General features: G+C 52.5%; 3 protein-coding genes across 8 annotated transcripts in view; all 3 read left to right on the forward strand.

The window, feature by feature from the left end:
- The window catches only part of IFT122 (intraflagellar transport 122), a 33,384-nt gene extending 23,037 nt beyond the window's left edge, over positions 1-10,347 (forward strand). For 3 of the 6 annotated variants that reach the window (XM_062008237.1, XM_062008236.1, XM_062008239.1), the window contains 10 exons: positions 357-459; positions 1,992-2,132; positions 3,117-3,214; positions 4,137-4,237; positions 5,392-5,557; positions 6,509-6,620; positions 7,060-7,188; positions 8,153-8,232; positions 8,869-9,033; positions 9,733-10,347. In XM_062008237.1, the coding sequence (XP_061864221.1) occupies positions 357-459; positions 1,992-2,132; positions 3,117-3,214; positions 4,137-4,237; positions 5,392-5,557; positions 6,509-6,620; positions 7,060-7,188; positions 8,153-8,232; positions 8,869-9,033; positions 9,733-9,822 (1,185 nt within the window). In that variant the 3' untranslated portion in view covers positions 9,823-10,347. Of the gene's footprint in view, positions 1-356; positions 460-1,991; positions 2,133-3,116; positions 3,215-4,136; positions 4,238-5,391; positions 5,558-6,508; positions 6,621-7,059; positions 7,189-8,152; positions 8,233-8,818; positions 9,034-9,732 lie in introns of those variants that run through there. The other 3 variants (XM_062008238.1, XR_009819787.1, XR_009819788.1) reach the window with 3 other exon arrangements.
- A 2,317-nt stretch (positions 10,348-12,664) lies between these two features.
- RHO (rhodopsin) lies at positions 12,665-17,394 on the forward strand. Its single transcript, XM_062008101.1, has 5 exons — positions 12,665-15,031; positions 15,938-16,106; positions 16,198-16,363; positions 16,579-16,818; positions 17,134-17,394. The coding sequence occupies exons 1-5, from the start codon at positions 14,671-14,673 to the stop codon at positions 17,251-17,253; spliced, it is 1,056 nt and encodes a 351-aa protein (XP_061864085.1). The 5' UTR covers positions 12,665-14,670; the 3' UTR covers positions 17,254-17,394.
- A 2,111-nt stretch (positions 17,395-19,505) lies between these two features.
- Positions 19,506-20,842, forward strand: LOC133626875 (histone H1.8). Its single transcript, XM_062008687.1, has 5 exons — positions 19,506-19,521; positions 19,780-20,066; positions 20,142-20,274; positions 20,362-20,417; positions 20,492-20,842. Exons 1-5 carry the CDS (start codon positions 19,506-19,508, stop codon positions 20,840-20,842), a joined length of 843 nt encoding a protein of 280 aa, XP_061864671.1.
- Positions 20,843-21,842: the final 1,000 nt, after the last annotated feature.

Here is a 21,842-nt window from a genome sequence, read left to right on the forward strand (position 1 = left end):
AACTGCATTTATAGTGTTACTTCCATTTCTTTAGAAGACATATTCAGTAAAAATAAAAATATTTGTTGTGTCCTGCTGTGAAAGCTGCTGCATTTCCTCGGTAATAACTTTCAACTTCCCGTGGTTCTACAGCCAGATTGTTACTGTGCTTTGCTTCCTTTCCTTTGTTGATGATTGCTTTTTACTTTAAAATACATTAGTTTCATTCCAGAGAAAATTACCCTCTCTGTTCTGCTTATGGATCTTTATTGTGGATTTACTTAGAGCTAAAGGATGGATCCCATGGAATATTCTAAACCTTTTAACTGTTTAAACCATGCAGTTTTCTAAAAATGAGGGGTTTTTATTCACCTCAGGCATTTGGTTTGAGTGAGAAGCATCCAGAATTCAAAGATGATGTCTATGTCCCTTATGCTCAGTGGCTAGCAGAGAATGATAGATTTGAAGAAGCTCAAAAAGGTAAGAATGTCACTGACAGATCACTGGTCACTCAAAACTCACTGCACGCTTTCCTAATACAGAAAATGCAGTCTCTGCCCTGGAGAGTTTCTTATCAGTGGGATTCAAAGCCAAGTAGGACCTGTGTTTTCATGCTGGTCATAGAGTAGCTGGAGATCTCCTTATTTAATAAGAAAATATAATGGATCTATCAAAAATGGTGGCATCTAAGTACAGGTCCAGGTTTTCTCTCTCATCACATACCCGAGTGTGGCATGTGACAACAGTATTGGCATTGAAGCTCAACTCACAATATTTTTATCACAATAGAATCCAAAATGTGGCAACCACCTTACAAACCTGAGTGGAAGGCATAGCTTTTGTTCCTTATGTTTAGGTAATGTTGAGTTTGTACAAGTTAAGTTTACCCATTTCTTTCACAATTTTAACATTCACAATTTTTTTGGCTTATAAAATTACCTTTAAAAAGAGCTGTCAACCTTTCATCATGGGGGCAGGCTTCAAAATGTAATTCACAGAGTGTTGCAGGGACAAGGAGATGTTGGAGCCAGCACGTTTTTGGTATAGCTACTTTTCTCAGGTGCAGCTCCATGTGACTGCTGCATCTGCTGTTTCCAGAGCCAGCTCAGATCTGAGTCTGTAGCTGCATTTGCTTACAAGGGCCAAGCTAGTGAACATGCCAGACATGATCCATCTCTACACAAAACTATTTTGTGTGCCACTGCACCAAACCTTTCAGCACCTGGTGTTAGGGCAGTTTGGCAGTTTATGCGTAGAGCTGTGAATATAGGTGTCTTGCTCCCAGCTTGTTTAACACAGCCCTGTGCTGCTGTGGCTCAGCAGATACAAACACCCCAGAACTGGGTCAGTTAGAGATCCTTGTGGTGCCATGTGAGAATCCGGTTATATCTGGGCTAGCTGCAGCAGGAGGTACTTGTGCTGTGGGGTTCGGTTTTTGGGGGATTGAGTTTTTGGGGAGTTGGTTCCCCCCATCCCTATTACTCTACATGAAGGCATGCATTGCCTTACATGAAGACTACATGAAACAACCATTACCAGGTGAAAATCCAGGATCCTGCTTGCTGCTGACTTGTGAGCATCAAATAAGGGTATTTCAAAATGTTCAGCATGACAAACGAGAGCGCTAACTTCCAAGGATAATTTGTTGCCGTTTTGAATGAAGTTGTGATTTGCAATGTTTTAGAGACTGCCATTGTTTGTATAAAGATCTAATTATCCTAGCGTGTTTGCTCTTTTCTGTGTTTAAAGAAAGCACTCAGTGTTGCACAGTCTGCGAGCTCAAGAGCTGCTGAGACAGTGCAAAAGCCACAAAATACCTACAGATGCTTCTCGTGTTCCATTAGTGTTGCTGCTTTCGAGGAGCAAAATACCAGTGTATAATCCTTTTTATCCTGCTCTGCATAGACTATTTGAGATTGGCTGGATAGACTGCTCTTAATTTAAAAACATTAATTTCAGCTAATTGATATAATCGCACTGTAAAATCCTCTTTGTTTTGGCCTTCTCTGCAGCGTTTCACAAGGCTGGCAGGCAGAGTGAGGCTGTGAGAGTGCTGGAGCAGCTGACACACAATGCTGTGGTTGAAAGCCGATTTAACGATGCAGCCTATTATTATTGGATGCTTTCCATGCAGTGCTTAGATATAGCCCAAGGTAAGCAGCTGAGAGGAAGTTTGTGTTTACCTTTTTGTGCACGGAGACAAACAACTACTGAACTGTGATAGCATTGCTGCAACTGCTCCACCGTTTGTGTGGCTTTGGTTTGGTTGTTAATGCTGTGCATAACTCTGGCTGGTGCTATTTTTGTAGTCCCCATGGTTTTCCCATGTGGTTATTTAAAACAAATAAGCAAAACAGCAACATCTGCACACAGAGTCTTTGAAATCTGACTAGAGTCAAAATCCTGCCTCCTGGGACTGTGCATCCTCATGTGCCTTCACAACACACGTTAACCGGAGAAGTAGTTGGAGGGTGATGGCAAATAACAAATGATCTTGGAGTGTCAGGTACAGCTGGTGTTTGATCATAGGTTGGAGAGGGACTTTGCAGATTATTTCTGCCAACAGAGATAGAACTGATTGTTCATTAGCTATCATCTTGTCTTATAATGTATTGCACTGCGAGAGGGGTGGAGCCAGCAGTCAACAGGGATAACTTAGTAAGTACAAAGGATTGATAATACTGCCTGTTGCCTGGTGCTGTAAGTACCTTATGTTTTTAGTTCAGCTGATGCATGATAGTGCTGATCTGTTACCCCTCAGGTCTTGTATAGAGATGCAGATTTTTCCACATGGATTAGTAGTGTATTTATGAATTAGTTTCAGAACTATTTGTTTGTGAAGTTATGGATGAGGTTCCCAGTGATGCACACCTACCATTTTCTGCCTTTAAGTAAGCTGTTGCCTCTGGTGCCTTGGCTGTTTTGTGTTTTACCATGCTCGATTTAGGCCAGAAATCTGCTGAGAAAAATGGCCAGGTTGTGTAATGTATGGCCTGGGCAGGTAGGTGGGACACACTTGACCTGGTACATACGTCTTTTGGAAGTGCTGGCATTCAACTTGCAGTATGTTGTTTTCTTCCAGCTGAGCCTCACAGGCTCATCCCGGAGACTTACACTAATGCCTTTGCCTCCCACAGAGAATGAAGAGCAGAAGACTGAAATGTTACAGAAGTTTCATCACTTCCAGCATTTGGCAGAAGTTTACCATGTCTATCACTTTATTCAAAGATACACGGTCAGATACTCACTTGACAAGTTCTGTGTTTGTGCGTCCTGGGCATTTTCCTTCAGGGAGTCCAGAAATAACTAGGAATAATTAATGACTTTTCAGGCAATTAAATATTGACTGTGGATTAGTGATACTATATAGTAACTTTATTTCTTTGCCTTCTGCTATGCTGTACAATAGCTTGCTTTCTTAGATTCTAAAAGCTGCAGTGCAGATTCAGCAGGTCTGTGCTTGCCTCAGCATGGGTGGAAGGTACAAGGACTGACTTCCCACCCTCAACCCTTTCTTGCTAGTTCTATCAATTGGTTTCCACAGTGACCTGAGCCTCTGGCCCTACACAGGCTACAGTTGGCTTTTTCCTTAATCACAGGAAGGCAAGATTGAACAGAAGAAGGCACCCTAGCCTAGAGATTCCCACAGTGTGGTACACGTATCAGTAGTGGTGTGTGTAAACTACTCCAAAATGATAAACAGCAATGAGTGAGGAGCTCTTGCTGCTTCCTGAAGTTACAGTAACATTGCTGCTTGTGTTGGTGAAACCACATTTTGTAAAGTATTGGAGAACCCTTGGTGTGTGCCCTCGACACAAGAAGGCTGCTATGGAGGTCTTTGCTGCTCAGATTGCTTCAGACCTTGCAGCAGTGGAGACCGTGCCATTGCTGGCCAGTCTGCCCTCATTTTTAAATAGCCTGTTAAAGATTCTGGTTTAGCTACAGGGACCCCTTTCTCTCTTTTTCTGTGTGTAACAGCATGATAAAGGTGACACAGACATGCAAAATCCACTTGCTGTATGCTGTCGGCAGCTCTTCTTTTGGCAGCTGTATGAGAGAAACACAGGGCTTGATCTGCCTGGTGCTGCGGAGCTCAGCGATACGAGGTGTTGGTTTTCCAGCTTTGAAATATGTGTCTGTATTTTCCAATATTGCAGGAAGAGCCTTTCAGTTTCCACTTGCCTGAAACCCTCTTCAATATTTCCAGGTTTCTACTTCACAGCTTAACAAAGGAGACTCCTTTGGGGATCTCAAAAGTGTATCCTTCAATTACAGTACAAAATCTAGAAGTTATCTTGTGAGATACATGAAAGGAATAATTGATGTTGATCCACAATGCAGACATCTCCTGTAGGGTATCTTCAGTTTCAGCTCTTGGTTATGTTAATGGAAGTGGCCTTTTGTCCCTAAGGAAATAATCAGCATCATGAAACCATTGTGTGTTTAACTGTGCAGCTGTTTGGGTTTGGGGTTTTTGTAATAGTGTAGGAGAGCTGTACAAATAACTAACACGTAATTCTCAAAACACCCACCCAGCCTGGCTCACCACCTTTGTCAGGGAAGCAAGTTCGAGGATACCAGTCACTGCAACAGGATGTTGGCTCTGAATCTTGACAGTGTTGTTGCAAGGAGACTGAACTGAGACAGGAGCTTTTGCCTCCCCTGAGGCTGGTATGGCTGTGTGGTGTCTGTCAGGCTGGCATTTGCACAGCTTTGTTAGTACATATTGCATCTTTGGAGAGTGCTTCATACATGGTCTGTGTGAGCCCTGTAGGAATGCACCTGTTGGTAAAAGATAACAAGAAGGGTCACTGGATGCCACAGGGAGGCCTGATTTGCTTGCTCTCACTTCATTTATGGCTCTGGGTGGGATGTTAGCTTTTCTTCTCATAGCTCCCTCACTTACAAATGGATTATCTTTCATAACATTGTTCATAACATGCCTTGTGATCACTTACTTTCTAAGCAGCAGCTGCTGCTGTAGACTGATGAAAGGGAGAGACAGCCTGTGGTCAGTGATGTGGGGCATATGCTTTATTTCCAGTAAGACCATGGGTATTTACTTGATGTCAGTGGGTTGCTGGTGGTGACTTTTTGTGGGGGTGGTTTTTTTTACTGGGGGATATCTGTTTTACCCAACATTTCCATAATGTTGTAGATGGAATGAAAATCTTCAACCAAAGCAGTATTTATGTGGGGTCATCCCTTACCTTGCTGACGGTTGCCCACAGACGTTTTGCTGGTTCTTTCACACTTGTTTTTCAGTGGAGCTGTGTAAGGGGGTTTCTGCTGCCAAAGCCCCTTTGCAGTGCTGTGTTGGATGTGCCTCATTGCACAGCTGCTCTGCTTAGAAGGACTATTGCAGTTTTTCCTAAATGCCAAACATGTCTTTATTCCTTAACTAAATTATAGCAATACGTTGTTTGCCCTGGCAAAACAGAGTAAGGCTCTTGGTGCATATAAACTGGCTCGTCATGCCTATGACAAGTTACAGGGGCTGCAGGTCCCAGCCAGGTTCCAGAAGTCCATTGAGCTGGGCAGCCTGACAATCCGGTCCAAGCCATTCCATGACAGTGAAGTAAGTTGTGATGTGTTTCATTTTAATCATTAGTATGTGGCCTAATCTGAGTTGCTGTATGCTCAGAAAAATCTGAAATATGCATAGCTCTGTGATGTAATTACATTGCTGCTGGAAACACAGTCCTTTTAGTGCTATTCTTCGGATCAGACTTCCTTTTGCTCCTGAGAGCAAATTAAGATCAGTCCATCCTTTATGGGCAGCTTCCATCCTCCCACTCCTCTCTTGCATCTGCCTTCCTCTCTGCCTATTAATTCTTTCAAGCCTTTTTCTCTCCAATCCACACGCAATTACTCCACAGTCTTTGTCTCTCTCTGCAGCTGGAGGTCACTTTCATTTGTCTCACTCCTAGCACTCCTTCCCTCCTCCGCCGATCCCTTGAGTGACCTTCCTTCCTTAAGTCTTATTTTAACACCTTTTCTTCTTTAACTGAAGTCTGACTTTCTGCAGTGCTCTATAAAGCCATGTCTCATGGAGCACTCACTAAAAATAAATTGTATTGTGCAAGTGAACCTGGCCACCTGAAAGAATAAAAACACAACCTTAAGAACTGCCTAAAATAACCATCCTCTTGAACAGAAGAGAGATGAATTTTGGAGAACTTGGATTTGACCAAACCTTAGAGCAAAAAACTTTGCTTCAGCAGCTTTCTTTTCGACTTCTTTTGTCACTGTGTGTTTGATGCAGAATTCTGCTGCTGTTACTGCAAAGGCAAGGTGACAATTTAACCATTACAATGGTGAAGACAGTTATTTTTAATGTGGAAATGTGCTGGTTTATGATAAAGAGAAAGCATTCTCGGATGTTAAAGGATCACAGCAGTGTTCCTCCAGATGAGCGCTGATGGACTGTCAGTGGTGCAAAACTGAGGAGCCTCTATTTAATTGAAAACAAAGGGTTCACATGTGCTGATGTGTTTATGATTACTGTGCCCTGTGTGTGTCTTTGCAGGAGCTTGTGCCCTTGTGTTACAGGTGCTCAACCAACAACCCTCTGCTGAATAACTTGGGGAACGTCTGCATCAACTGCAGACAGCCTTTTGTCTTCTCTGCTTCCTCCTATGGTGGGTTGGAATATCACACCTGGGTGTGCTTTTCAAGTAGATGAATGTTCACAGAGTAGGGTAGTACTTAATTTGCTCTCTTGGCAATGTTATCTGGACAAACAATCTTTCCTTTTAATGTTGTGCTATTTGACTGTGGCTGGCTGGTGTCCCAGGGACTGTTGGATTTCATTGCAAGACAGCAGCAGCAGTAGAGCATGGCTTTATTAGGACACACTGAATGTATAAAGTGTTTCATTAACACAAATGCAGTCCCTTGAGAAGCTGAGGTGGGCTGGGGTTTTAGTTGTATTTAAATTGCTTCACGAGCACCCGTGGGCAGGACACCACCCTCACAGAAGGCAGAGGGTGTGCATTTCTGAAGGGGCACAGGATCTTTTGGGAGGCCTTCTCTGAGTTCCTGCAAGTCAAACACTCCCTGCCTTTCTCACCCCCGCAGAGGTGCTGCATCTGGTTGAGTTCTATTTGGAAGATGGCATCACAGACGAAGAAGCTGTAGCTCTCATTGATCTTGAAGCTCCCAGACTGAATAAAAGAGAGAACAAATGGCAAGAGATGAGGGGTGACTGTATCCTTTTGATTGATTTCAGCCCTTGTTTTTAGGGAAAGAAAGGAGCCATTTTTAATTGTTTTCCCCCTTAGGGTTAAAGTTTTCTGTGTGTCATATGACTGATGTGAGGACAATCACGTTGTGTTTCCTGCTCCAGTCAGTATACCAACCAAAGCAATGTTTTAACTAAGCCTAGTATTCTCATAAAGCCTCTTCATTGGGAGAGTTTGTTTCCAGTCAGGTGAAACATTTCTCTTCAGTGGTGGAGGGCCATGCTTCCTTCACCTGTTCTGCTTTAACCATTTTCTGTAAGGAACAGGGAGACTCTGAAGTGTGTTATTCTCTTCCAGTAACAGCTTGCTGTAGAAGCTGCTTCTCTTGGCTGAGGGAAAACAGCGTGGACTTCTTTCGTAACCATTCCTGTTGGAATCTGTTTTGTAATGCTTTGGTATCCAGAGCTCCCAGTTGCTGTGGAGGCCATGCAATACTAGGTGCAGAGCAATGCACAAGGAGACACAGTTTCTGACTAAAACTTCTCAAAAATGTCATTTCAATAGGTTGCTTCATTGGCTTTTTGTTATATGTCAGAAAGGGGCAGAGGGGGAAAGGGGACAGAGCTGATGTCATACTTGGTTGAGGCAAAGGGGCAGAGAGGGAAAGGGAGCAGAGCTGATGTCATATTTGGTTGAGAGAAAGGGAGCAGAGAGGGAAGGGGGGCAGAGCTGATGTCATACTTGGTTGTGGTCAGTTTTGCTGTTCTGCAGCAGCTGCAGTGATAAATGTCTCCAGTCACTGTGAATCACAGCGAGCCCTTCTGGTACTTTAATGGCAGTTGAGGTCTTGCAGCAGTTTGAGCATACTCTGGCACAACAAGGATACCAGCCCTGCTGGTGTGCTTTCATATTTATTCTGTTAGTCCTAGCTACTGTGAAGGCAGCTAATTTTATAGCAACTCTTTTTCTTCCTTAAGAAATGCATCTAGATGCACAGAGTTTGAGGCTTGATGATAATACAGATACTATTGAAGATGATGATCCCTTTACAGCAAAACTGAGCTTTGAGGTAAGAGCCTCACCTGTATCTTCCAATTGTTTATTTCTTGCTGACAAGAGAAATGAATAGAAAATTGTAACTGCAATCCCAGCTGCTCTTCTGGTGTGACTGTGTCACAGACTGCCACGTGAGAGGGACAGAGCAGGGTGCTGGCAGGGGGAAGGTGCTTCAGGGGAAAGGGAACTCTGCTCTTCAAGTTAAATTTTAAAAAATCGTTAAAAACTCCCACTAAAACCAACCAAAAAAACCCAAACCCACAAACCAACAAAAACCTTACAGTAAAGGTTCCTGGAATTTGCTTTTCTCCTTTTACAGTGGTACAAGGGGGCTGCTCCCCAGGCTGCTCCTGTGCCTGGGCACCTATGAGCAGTCACTGCCCTGAGGCTCTAACAAAGCCAGTGGGTGTGGGTGCTGTTTACAAGGAATTGTGTTAAAATGCATTGTGGAAGCTCACTGAAGCAGGTCAGAGATGTGGCTGGAGGGCACTGGTCAAACTGAGGGTGAGTTTGGTGGCACCAGACTCAGGTCAATTCTGTATTCACTTTTTCTACTGAATTTTACTTTTCTTCTTGCAACATGGTGTGAACCCTGAAAGGGCTCTGCCGTTGGCTAACGGTGATTCTTTGTAAACCCGGTCTGTGGCAGCAAGGAGGCTCCGAGTTCATCCCCGTGGTTGTGAACCGAGCTGCCCTGCAGTCCATGAGCCGCAGGGACGTCCTGATCAAGCGCTGGCCGAAGCCTCTGCGCTGGCAGTACTTCCGCTCCCTGCTCCCGGACGCCTCCATCACCATGTGTCCCTCCTGTTTCCAGGTACCGTTTTCACTGAGACATTTGAGGAAACAAACAAAAAATCCTACTGAGGCTCAAATCCTGTGGCTGAAATAACCCTCATTGCTGAAACCTCAGACTTCAAAATGTGTTCAGCCAGTTCCTGCATGATGCAGAGACGGAGAAGGCAGTGAGAACCAAACACTGAGCTGTGGTGCAGAGAGGAACAGCTGCCTTCCGAGAACTTGGAGGCAGCTGGATCTGAGAAGCTGCACTGACGGCGAGGCAGAGCCTCTCAGGCAAACCTTGGCTGAGCAGAAATGCTGATGTGTAGCTTGTCAGTGTTTTGCTCTGCCCCTCTGAGCCTGGTCTAGCAGGGGGAATCGGTCAGGAGCTAAGGCAGCTTGTGGTTCAGCCCTTCCCCTGGCAGCAGTGGCTGTTTGAAACACTGGAATTTGGTCACGTTTGCTTGCACAGAAAGCATCTAATTTCTGTCCTTCCTTCTGCAATAGTAATTAATGGGTTTGTGCCTCTTCAGCAACATTGGCAGTGGTCTGAGAAATGCTTGCTGCTTCATTCCAGGTCATGGCTCCCTCAAGCATTCAAAGTAGGAGGACTGATTCTCTTGTGATGGTAGCTTCAGAATGTCTGCACCATAGAGACAGGCCAGTGAGCTCAGTTTGCATTTTCTTTGAGGTAGTCACAGGCTAACTTGTCCCTAAATCTGTTCCTAATCAACAGATGTTTCATACAGAAGACTATGAGCTTCTTGTGCTCCAGCACAATTGTTGCCCGTTCTGTCGACGGAGAATAGATGAGTCAAACCAATGAAGAAAAACAATCTTACACCTCAGCTGCCAGACTCCCCTGTTGGCTTGGCAAAGTGCTGCTCAAAGTTGTCCTAACAACTTAGTCAAGTCATCTTGTTCCATTTTGTACGTGAGTGGAACTGAGATGAAGAAATGTGGCTGCTTTTTTCAGGGAGAAAATGTCTGTTGTTTGTGGGTGTCTCCTGCATTTCCCAGGCAGCAGCTGAACTGCCACAGATTTTTGCAGGAATGTTTCTAAGGTCAAGTTCAGCCTCGAAATAATTGTTGTTTTTACTCTAATTTGTGTGAGCACTTGATTTGCATTTGCTTCACAATATGAACCCGTTATTGACAGATCTTCAAATAAATGGGAACATTTCCCACTGCTCCGTGTCTCAGAATTTGCTATAATGCTGCTCTTTCTGAGATGGACTTTTTTTCTTTCTATTCCGTTTAGGCAAGAATGTTCAGTGAGGTGTGTTTTTAAGAGTTACACACTGATCTTGGCATTGAGGTCCATCTCAGCCACACCTCAGCCCCTCAGAGGGACAGGGGTGCAGCTTTCACCTGCATAGTATTCACCCTCATTGAAACGCAGAATGCCAGGTTGTGGGTGGCAGTGTGTGTTTCCAGGCTGCTCAGCCATAAAACACCTCAGCTGCCACATGTGTGGAAGCTGAGAAGCTGTTCCCTGCTGCTGAGGGAAGCCCCGCTGACCCAACGGGCTGAACTGCACCTTTAAACAGGCTGAGTGCAGGCAGCAGTGCCACAGCAGCTGAGGGCTCAGAGCCTGGAGTTTCCCACAGCGCCAGCCCTGTACCCAGGACAGCAGACTCTTCACTGTGCCACCGCAGTCCCGAGGCCATTGCCATGACTCTGGCACCCATCAGTGCTGGGTGTTGTGGTGGGGACACGGCTGCAGGTCAGAGCCACCCCAGGCCCTCGGTCCTTGTGCTCAGGGGCCATGTGCTACAGGGGCACTTCTGAGCAGTATTTATTTCCCCAGTGTTGTTTCAGCCCAGAGCCGTGGGCAAACAATGTGAGAGGAGATGGAGCTGCTGCCTTCTGCTCCAGCCTCTTGCTGAGGCTGAGGGGATTTTAATGATGTGTGTTTGGCCAGACACGGTGGGTCAGTCCCAGGCAGCAGCGCAGCCCCCACACAGCAGTTTGCTCACTCACTGCCTCCCTGCAGGACTGTGGAGAAAATCAGAAGAGCAAAAGCAAAGAAGCTCGTGAGTTGAGGTAAGGCCAGTTTGTAAGTGAAGCAAGGCGAGAAGGAATTGACCGAGTGCTTACCGTGGCAGGCAGAGATCCAGCCCGCTTCCTGGAGAGGGGGCCTCTGTGAGTAACGGTCACTGGGGAGGGCAAACACAACAGTCTCCCTTCTTCCTCCTCTCCCCGAGCTTTTGCTTTGAGCACAGCATCCTCTGGTGTGGAATGACCCTTTGGCCACCTGTCCCAGCTCCGTCCCTCCCCACTTCTTGCTCGGCTCTGGCCCATGGCTGTGGGGACAGTGTGGGCAGAGGGAAGCCTCAGTGCTGCTCTGCTCTGCGCTGCTGGAGCCCCCCACCCCGGCTCTGACACCAGGCAGGAGGCAGCACCAGGCAGGTGCTGGGGGGGAGGTGAGCTCTGTCCCAGCTGCCCTGGCAATGGCCCTGCCCAGGACAGGCACCACGTAGTTGTCTGGTAGCAGGAGAGTTTGTGTGGGTAAGCAGCCAGGCTGGAGCTGGGAGGCAATAGGTGTCTCAGCTTCATGCTACCACAGGCTCTGTTGTTGTTATGACACCCCGTCTGTCACAGCCTCCCTTCGTTTTGAGCAGATGACATTCTGCTTCACTGTCTGAAGCTGTTGGCTGCAGTGGTTGAGTGCTGGTAGAGCAGGAGCCATGAAAACCGCACTTTGCACGTGAAACTGGTGATGTCTCCGTGTCTGCCTGAGTTCCTCTGGAATGGGACACTGCACAGTGGCACTGAGGCTTTCCCAGCCCCTCAGTGGTTCCTGACCAAGTTTGCTTAATGTGCCACTTCAAAAACATTCTGTCCTAATTACCCCTGTCTGCGTTGTGACTCATCTGTCAGTGTTTGCAGTGAAGGCTCTGTGACTGACACGGACAAACAATGCTGTGTGAGCCGCGAGCCAGAACGGCGTTGGGCTGTTTCCCCCGGCGCTGAGCTGACTTTGCAGAGCTGCTGGGAGGGAAGAATTGTGAAAATAGATAGATAGAGTTTGCCATGACACAGAGACAAAATGGATCAAAGAAGGAAGATTTTTTTTCTTCTTCTACCCAGCTCCCTGAGCACGGGACAGGTTTGAAAACTGAACTCAGCTTTTCCAGTCCAAACCAGAGGGGCCACATCTCATCCCCAGTGCAGCTGTTCTGGCTCCAGCCTGCCCTGGGCCATGGGCACCCTGGGGTGCCCTCACAGAGGCACAGGAGCTCCCACCAAGCACTTTTGGCTGCAGCTGCTGACCAGCACTTGTGCTGGCTGTGGCTGCAGAGTGCCGCTGGCTCCTGCCCGGGCTGTTCCCCGTGACACAGGCCAGGCCCAGAGCTCTGGGCAGCAGCTGCTGACCTCAGCAGGGGCCCGTTGCATCACTGCTTAACGTGGCATGTCCACGTATCAGGAGGATAAACCTTTAATCCACCTTGCCCAGGTACAAGTAGGACCAGCTGCATGTGCAGTTAGGCAGTGCCACCGCTCTGGCCTTGGCACCACGTGAAAAGTTAATGGAGAGGCTGGGGGTGGGAGGAGTGTGTGGGGGGATGTGGGATTCTCATGTTGATGTGCAAGAAGACCTTTGGGACTGGCCAGAGCCTGTGGCCACAGGCAGCCAGCTCTTCCCTTGTCTGGGGTGGCAGCACTCAAGCTCCTTCAGACCTTCCCCGCTGAGGGAGGGTTTCCCAGCTTGGTCTCTTATCTAGAGAGAGAACAGAGCTTTGTGCTTTTTTTCCGTTAAACCTTCTGCATGTGCTAAGCTAACCCACAGGGAACACTGCTGGAACCTGGGCTGGCATGAAGGAAGTTTAAGACCAGGAGGATGTGAGCACTGCCCACCTCACACCCATGAGCTCCAGCAGCCCTGGCACATCCCCTGTGCTGGGTGAGGTGCTCACAGTGGCCCAGTCCCCACACAGGCTGCAGGGAATGCTCAGCTTGGCCCTGCTGCAGCCAGAGCAGCAAGGAGACATGCTCAGGGCTCCTGTGCCAGGGGCCAGAGTTGATGGTCCCTGTGCAGCCTCCCTGGAGTAACCAGAGGGTACCTGCCTGCCAGCCAGGGTGTTATTGGCTGCTAATGACAAAGGTGTCACACAGTGGATGGAAAGAAAGAGAAGAGATGGGGAAAATAGCTCTGGAGAGGAATGACAATGTAAGGAACCACCTTCTCCAGAGAAGGCCCCTGTGGCTGGCTCCATGTTGCTCACTCTGCTGCACACATCCTCTTGCCTCTGAAAAATAGGGAAAGGTAGTGTGTGCCTTGGATGCTGGCTGGCACTGTGCCAAGCACAACTGGGTACATGCAGGGGGCAGCTGAGACACACAGGAGGCTCCAGCAGCTTCCCATGAGGGCTGTAAGGATCTGCAAGGGCTCAGGGAGACAAACAGTGTATGTCAACCAGCATGTGGAGCTAAGGGTCGTCTTCAGCTCAGAACCTCCCTTTGGTGTCCAGCAGCCTTCTCAACACCAGTGCAGAATGATACCTGTCCAAGACAGATGGACTGGGTTATTTGTTGGGTATTACCGTGAGATTGGCATGACCTGAGCCACATACAGAGCCAGGAACAGAAGAGCTGGTACAACTGGAAACCTGCCTGTGGGGTTAGTGTCAAGCTGTGGTGCTCAAGCCTCCTCAGCCCAATCCTGTGGCAAAAGATGAGGTGGCTGAGAGCACATGCAGAAGGGCTAGTGGTGCCCCAGAGCACCTTCCTGCAGCCTCCCACGGGAAACAGCACTTGTGGGGACAACTCTGGTGGGGTCTGGCTGCTCTCACAGACCTGCCTTCCCCTTGTGAGAACAGGCCTGGGACACTCTGCTGTTGCTAATGGACCACACCACCGCCGCCAAGCCCAGCCCCCTGTCTGCAGCCCCTAGACACGCTGTCGGGGGTTTTGCAGCACAAACTTCCCTCCTGATAGAGAGGGGCAGGAAGGAAGGTGTTTGTTGGTGAGTGCTGAAAGCTCAGCCCAGGGGCCCTGGAAAAGCACAGCTGAGAGAAGGATCCCCATGTGCTCTGCCTTCCCCTGACACCCTCTGCCAGGCATGAGGCACCCTATGCCCAGTCCCTCGGTGGGGAAACTGAGGCATCAGCACACCCTGAGCATTGTGGAGGCTGAACCGGGGGCCTCAGGGGCAAGTTCTGCCCCTGGCAGCGTGAGCAGTGGGAGCACAGCTCTGGGTCATGGGGTGCAAAGGCTGCCAGGGGTGAGGGCCCCCCCGGAGCTGTGCTGCCCCAGAGCACAGCCAGGCTGAGGAGCCGGGCGCTGGCAGTGCAGCCGCCGTCTGGGCCGGGACCCCCAGGTGAAAGGTGTGGTGCAGAGCTCCCCCTTTGTGTGTGACTGTGAGTGGTGGTCTCCAGCAATGACAGCAAAGCCAGAACCAGGTGTCACCTCAATATCTTCCCAGGAAAGCCAATTACCCCGGGCGATTATGATTAATAACTCCCTAAGCCCTAATCGCGCTGACACCGGCGCCCGCGGCTTTGCCCCAGGGGCGCTTCATAAGGGGCGTCTGGCAGCGCTGAGCGCAGCCTCTGCTCCTGGGGGGACGGCAAGGGCTGGGAGGTGGCAGGAGCCCCGCTTCAGAGGCGATCCCCCCGTGCACAAAACAGACCCCTTGGTGAGAGCCGGAGGCAGCTGACGAGCCGCCGCCATGAACGGGACGGAAGGACAAGACTTCTACGTGCCCATGTCCAACAAGACCGGGGTGGTGCGGAGCCCTTTCGAGTACCCCCAGTACTACCTGGCTGAGCCCTGGAAGTTCTCGGCGCTGGCTGCCTACATGTTCATGCTGATCCTGCTCGGCTTCCCCGTCAACTTCCTCACGCTCTACGTCACCATCCAGCACAAGAAGCTCCGGACGCCGCTGAACTACATCCTCCTGAACCTGGCGGTCGCCGACCTCTTCATGGTGTTTGGCGGCTTCACGACCACCATGTACACGTCCATGAACGGGTACTTTGTCTTTGGAGTAACGGGCTGCTACATCGAGGGCTTCTTCGCCACACTGGGCGGTGAGTGTCCCACACAGTGCCAAACCTTCTGCGGGGAAGTGCCCCGGGTTTTGGGAGCGGGAGGGAAGGTGCCCAGATGATCTTGGGAGAACACGGTGTGTGGAAGGGCTGCTGCTGCTGTGGGCTGAGGCAGCTGCAGTGTCTCAGATGCAAGGGAGATGAAGAAAGAGATGAATGACACTTCGGTAGCCACCTGCTCAGTACCCTGAGAACAACAGTGCAGCAGTGAAAAGCAACCAGTAGCAGCTTTTGCAGTGGTTGGATTTGCACATCTTTTTGGCTCATATTCTGACTTGAGAGGTGACAAATTGGTTCCTCCTGTCTCACGGGCTGAGCCTGTCATTGTCTCTGCCGCAGTGCCTGGTGGCACAGGCTGGCACAGCTGCCTCTCCTCCCCATCACAGCCGCGCTTGCACCAAAACAACTGGTCAATAAAACTCAAGTGCCTAAAGAAGCCCATCCTCCGTTCAGCTCAGCTTCCAGCCACAGGCAGCTGCTGTGCTGGTTTGGTCCCTGTGGCACAAGTTTGCTGGGAAGCTGTGGGTAGCAAGGCGCAATCCTGGGGTGATGGGAAGCCACTGGGTCTTGGTGGGACTGTAGGCTTTAGGTGCAGGTGCTGTCCTGGATGAGGAGTAGGATCCAGTCATGGATCTGCAAGCACACCAGCAGAGCGGCTCCTGTGGGTTGGCAGAGCAGCAAGCGGGTGTCTTCTCACGCTTTCTGACTGCACCTGCACTTGGTCCCCGTTCATTTCTCTTTCTGAGCCCTCAGTGGAAGTTTTCCTTCTGCCAGAGGTCTTCCTGGGGCACAGCAGTCCGAGGAGGCCGTGTGTGCCGCCATCAGCGTGTTTCCTACTCCTGTTGCTCAAAGTCCCTGTATCCCCGTGCCCCTCTCTCCCTGGTGCAGGTGAAATTGCTCTCTGGTCACTGGTTGTCCTGGCTATCGAGAGATACGTGGTGGTCTGCAAGCCCATGAGCAACTTCCGCTTTGGGGAGAGCCACGCCATCATGGGCGTCGCGTTCACCTGGCTGATGGCGCTGGCCTGCGCCGCCCCGCCGCTCTTCGGCTGGTCCAGGTACGGCGGCCCCTGCACCCGGGAGCCCGGCCGGCGGCACGGCCGCGGCCTCCAGCTGCGCCGCGGTGCTGATCCGCCTGGTCCCCTGCAGGTACATCCCCGAGGGCATGCAGTGCTCATGTGGGATCGACTACTACACTCTGAAGCCAGAGATCAACAACGAGTCCTTTGTCATCTACATGTTTGTGGTTCATTTCATGATCCCGCTGATGGTCATCTTCTTCTGCTATGGGAACCTGGTGTGCACTGTCAAGGAGGTGGGTACCTGCCTGTGGTGTGGGACGGGGCCGCCCCTGTCCCCAGGCTCGTGGACAGGCTCCAGGCTGGGGACAGAAAGGGCTTTCCAGGGAGCCGGGCTGGCCCTTCACAACGGGGGAAACAGCAAATTCAACCTGGCCGCGGCTTGACCGCAGATCCCGCCCCGCGCAGCCCTCCCCGGCTCCATCACGTCTCCGTTCCCTTCTGCCCACAGGCTGCTGCCCAGCAGCAGGAGTCTGCCACCACCCAGAAGGCAGAGAAGGAAGTGACCCGCATGGTCATCATCATGGTTGTCGCCTTCCTGATCTGCTGGGTGCCCTACGCCAGCGTCGCTTTCTACATCTTCACCAACCAGGGCTCAGACTTCGGGCCCATCTTCATGACCATCCCGGCTTTCTTTGCCAAGAGCTCTGCCATCTACAACCCCGTGATTTACATCGTTATGAACAAACAGGTAACTGGCAGGATGCCGGGCAGTCTCCTTTGTTTTGCTTTGCAGGGAGTTTGGGCTCCTTGAGGTGCCGGGGGCTGGGGGGAAATTTGTTTCCAGGTGACCTTGCAGGAGAGCGGCTGTGCGGTGCGAGCCCATCCTGTCTGAAATGGCCCAGGGGCTGCATGGGTGCAGGAGTCTGTGCTGTGCCCAGAGGCAGGGTGGGCAGTGGAAGGGGGCTGCAGGGGCACGGTGCCTCCCGGGGGTCCCAGCGGCTCTGCCCCGCCGTGGGAGCTGCTCCACTGCCCGCCCGCCTCACCCTGCGCTTCTCTCTTCCAGTTCCGTAACTGCATGATCACGACCCTCTGCTGTGGCAAAAACCCGCTGGGTGACGAGGACACATCTGCTGGCAAGACAGAGACCTCCTCTGTGTCCACCAGCCAGGTCTCTCCCGCGTAGCCCCGTGGAGCTGCCGGCCCTGGGGTGCGTCGCTGCCCCGGGAGCACGGACGCCGTCCCGCCGCTGCCGCGGCCCTGCGGCACAGGCCCCTCTCTGCCGGCACTAGCACCCCTGGGAACAAGGCTGTAAATGTGTACACACGTTTTGTAATTAAAATGCAAAGGCTTCGCTCCTCCGCTGCCGTGAATCTGTGCGTTTCTGTTGCCTTGCTGAGAGCTGCCGCCGACACCCTGCCGTGCCCAGGCCGCGGCACAGCCCCTCTGTGACACAGGGCACAGCCATGGCACAGCCCCTCCGAGACACAGGGCACAGCCATGGCACAGCCCCTCCATGACACAGGGCACGGCCCCTCCGTCACACACGACACAGCCATGGCGCAGCCCCTCCATGACACAGGGCATGGCAGCGGCACAGCCCCTCCGTAACACAGGGCAAGGCCGTGGCACAGCCCCTCCGTGACACAGGGCAGGGCTGGGGGCCCGTCAGCCGTCCCTGCCTCGGCCGCGCAGGGCCCGTGGGGCAGCTCCACACCGCCCTGCTCAGGGCCGGCTGCTGCGGGGTGCTCCCAGCCCCGGCCCTGCCGCAGCCGCGCTGTGGCAGAAGCCCTGCGGACGCTGCGCCCCTTGGGCTGGGGCACGCGGGCGGAGGATGGACCCTCTGGCTGTGGATCCTGGCTGGCAAGCGGGCTGCGGGCACAGGGGGGTGCCCAGGGTCGTGGCAGGGCCCAGAGCAGCCTGAGCCACAGCAGCCAGCCGTGCTCGGGGACGGCTGTGTGTTGGCTCCCGCAGGCTCCCGGCACAGCATCACACCCGTTCTCGCTCTGCCCTGCTCCGTGTCCCGGCTGCGGAGCCCCCTCCCGGAGCCCCCTCCCGGAGGCCTCCTCCATCCCTCAGCACCGGCGGGCCGCTGCGGGGGGCCGTGCCCCAGCCCTTCTCCTCCCGCCCCCCCCACTTCAGCTGCAGTCTGCTTGGCAGCAGCACAAGAAGCAGTTTTGGCCAGTGCTTGTGCTTTTGAGGACTGCTGGGTGCAGCGCTGCTTCCCTCTGCGCTGCGGCAGGCAAGACATGGGAGCATATGGCCCAGAGACGCCGGCATATGCTTCAAGCGCTACAAGATGGCACGTTGCGATTGTAGCAGTGTTCTTCAGTTTTATTTTTAGCTCACTTATACAAATAAGATGTTTTTCTCGCTGTTCAGTGTTATCAACATTTGAAACTATTTTTGTACGTTATTATCCTCTCTGATTTCTAATCCTATGCAGCTTCGCAAGGTCTAACCGGGAACGTGCAGAACCCGTGCAAGTTAAACCTTTAATAAAGAGCAATTTGCAAGTACAATTCTCTCATTATTTTTTTTATCGATACTTCTGCATATTCAGTGAAATCTAAAGATTAGAGGTTTATGAATAATTCAGTGTTTAGGCTGGTGTCTGATTCATGTACTTCAAACCTGGGAGTTGGTCTTGGAGGGAAGAGGCGGCAGGATTTGGTGTGTGTTTGCTCCTCGGGAGCCCTGTGATGCTTGCTGGCTTTCCTGCCTGTGCAGGACCAGGATGATGCTGTCCTGGGCACAGGGTGGCTGCTGTGCCAGGAGCTGCCGTGGAGAGGCTGCCAGCACACGGGTCTGGGAGGGCTCTCACGGCAGGACTCAGTGGGCAGGGGGAAGGGGGAGGTCCCACTCACAAGCGCACACCTGAGGCTACAGTGTGAGTCGCTCCTCCTTCACTGGCCAGCAAAGCAGCTCTCCCTTTTCCTCCTCTCATTTACTGGAGCTTCTTTTCTCCCTGTTTTTTGTCTCTCCTGACAGTGCAGGCCCCTGCTTCCCAGCGGGGCCATCCCAAAGCCACGTCACACCAGCACACTGGGAGCAGGTCCTGTGCAGCCCCACGCTGTGGGCTGGCTGCCCACGTGCCCCACAGCAAAATGTCTTCATTGAGCAATGATGCCCGCACCTCACCAGGCACCCTGCGTGTCCAGGGCAGTCACCCCACAGCCCCCTTCTCTCACCCCTCTCCAAACCCTCTGCTGCCATGTGCCCCTTCTCCCTCCAACCCCTCGCAAAGCCAAGGCAACAGGCACTTGGCTTCCCAGGCACCTGCTCCCACCTGGGCAGCAATCAGAGCAGGAGCAGCTGCCGCCCATCCCAGCCCTCAGGGTGCTGATCAGATAAATTACCAGGGAGGGAAAGGGCCCTGTGAGCAGGGGCAGTGGTGTGGGCAGTGGAGCTGTTGGCAGTAGACTGGTGTGAGCTGCCATGGAGCCTCAGCTGTGTAAGGGCTTTGCCAAGGGCCGTGGGTGCTGCTGGAGCTGTGGTGGGGTGCTGCTGGAGGGCTGTGGCTCCTGGAGGGCTGTGGCTCCTGGAGGGCTGTGGCTCCTGGAGCTGTGGCTCTGATGGCCACAGTCCCTGTGAGGCTGCAGGGATGAGCAGGGTGGTGGCTGTTTGGCTTCTGGGGAGCTGTGCAGCCCTGGGCAGTGTGAGTGCTTTGGGGCTCAGCCCAGCTCCAAGGGATGCCTCTCGCCTCTCTCAGCAGCCCAGGCTGCCAGCACAGCCCAGCTCCCAGGCCTGGTGGCCCAGGTCCGGGGCTCCTCGCACCCCTCCACCCTGCAGATGGTCATTGAGGCGCTGCGGGCCCAGGATGACAAGAAGGGCTGCTCTGTCTTCGCCATCAAGCGGTTCATCCTGGCTAAGTACCCCACAGTGGACCCCATCCGTCTCAAGTACCTGCTGAAGCGGGCGCTGAGCAAAGGGCTGAGCCGAGGGGACCTGGTGCGGCCACACAACTCCTCGGCCTCGGGGGCCACCGGCCGCTTCAAGGTGAGCAGGAGGCTGCTGGCCCCAGGCAGCGGGGCTGAGGCTGCCTGGACCCTCCTCACCACTCTCTCACCCCAGCTGGCTCCTGAGAAGCAGCGGCACAAGCAGCCCCTGAGCCGGGTGGGTCCCGACGGAGGACAGGCCCCAAAGCTGGGACGGAAAGCAGCCACCAAACGGCCCCGGGCCCCTGCGGCAGGCGCACTGCAGAGAGGTAAAGGGCTGCTGGAGCTCCTCCGGGCTGCCCTGGCTCTGGGGAGAGGCCACTCCTCGGGCTCACCCACCACCCCTTCTCCCGCAGGTGCCGCGGAGCAGAAGCCGCCAGCAGCGGAGCAGAAGCCGCAGGCGAAGCGTGTGGCTGTGAGTAGGGCTTGGTGGTGGGCTGGTGGTCCCTGGCACGGCGGCAGCCTGAGCTGCTCTTTCCTCTGCAGGCCCCGCCAGCAGCAGCGAAGCCCAGGAGCCATGGAGCAAAGCCCCCGCAAGCCGCCGGCCGACGCCAGGGCCCTGGCAAGGGGCGTCCCAAGCGCCCTGTGGCTCCAGCCCCTGAGGACGGGGGAGGGGGTGATGAAGGCAGCCCTACAGCAGCCGGCACAAAGGGGCCCCAGAAGGCTCCTGTGGGAAAGAGCAATAGGAAGGTGCCCAAGGGTGCACAGCAAGAAGCCCCCAAGGTGAAGGGGGGTCAGGGCAAGGTGAGGAAGCCTCGGGTGCCCCCAGGAGCCGGTCGGGGGGGTGCTGGGCTGCAGAAGGCAGCTGCCCCCACAGAGGGCACGAAAGGCCCATAGCGGGTCCTGGATGGCCCCACTGCCCTTGGGAGCCCAGCCCTGCTTCCAGCCCTGCTTCCAGCCCTTGGGATCTGTAGTGTTTTTAGTCTTTGGGACATGTTTTAACTCTGTATTCACCTCCTGCTAATAAAGCTTCTTCACTTGCTTCCTGAAAGGCCATGACTGCTGCCTCACCCGTGGGTCTCTGCCCCTGCTCTCCCATGTTCTCTCCTGGCGCCCATGGAGCTGTGCAGCTGCACCCTGGGCAGTGCAGAGCTGAGGGCCTGTCCGCAGCCTGGGTGAGGGGTGGCGTGGGGCTCTGCCCTCCGCGCTGCCCTTGGGCTAATGCCCGGCTGAGCCGGGATTACGGCAGTGCTGGGGCAGCAGCTCCGGCTGCGTGCCACGGGACAGGGTCCCCAGCCCCGGGAGAGCTGCCTCTGCACCGACCACGGTAAGAGAAAGAAGTGTTTTAAGGCTCAAAACAGAGTCTGGGGTGTTTGTTGTAGACTGAAGCATTGCTTGTGCTCTTGTTATCTGTCTGTGGCAGAGTTCCCACCTCTAAACCTGTCTTGCTAGCTTCTGTGGGTCAAAATATGAACACTTTCATTTAACAGCTTCAAAAACCTGAATTTCTCTTGCCTTACACAGAACAGAGCCCTTCTGAAGGTCAGCCTGATAATGCAAAGGGTTATGGTCCTCCTGGGCTGGAGAAAATAAGTGGAAGTAAAACTCCCTTCCTAAAGAGGATTTTGCTAATCTTCAGCTGGCCTTGCTGATGCCCTCCAAGGCTCCTGGCCTTGCTTTGGGGCTTAAGCAAGAGCTGAGCAAACTAACTTCTCTTTAAACTTCAGCCTTGGCCATGTTGATCCATCTTTAATGGAGCTGGAACTTGTGTGCCCCCAGGGAGGGGTGGGGGATGCTGCAGTAATGAGTGAGCAGAGCTCACCTGGCCCTTTGGTGATGGTTTGCCCTGCAGAGCACTGATTGCTCGTGTGGCACCATCCTGTAGCAGAGCCAGGCA

Source organism: Colius striatus, chromosome 15 (genome assembly GCF_028858725.1).
Source record: "Colius striatus isolate bColStr4 chromosome 15, bColStr4.1.hap1, whole genome shotgun sequence".
Classification (NCBI taxonomy): Eukaryota; Metazoa; Chordata; class Aves; order Coliiformes; family Coliidae; genus Colius; species Colius striatus.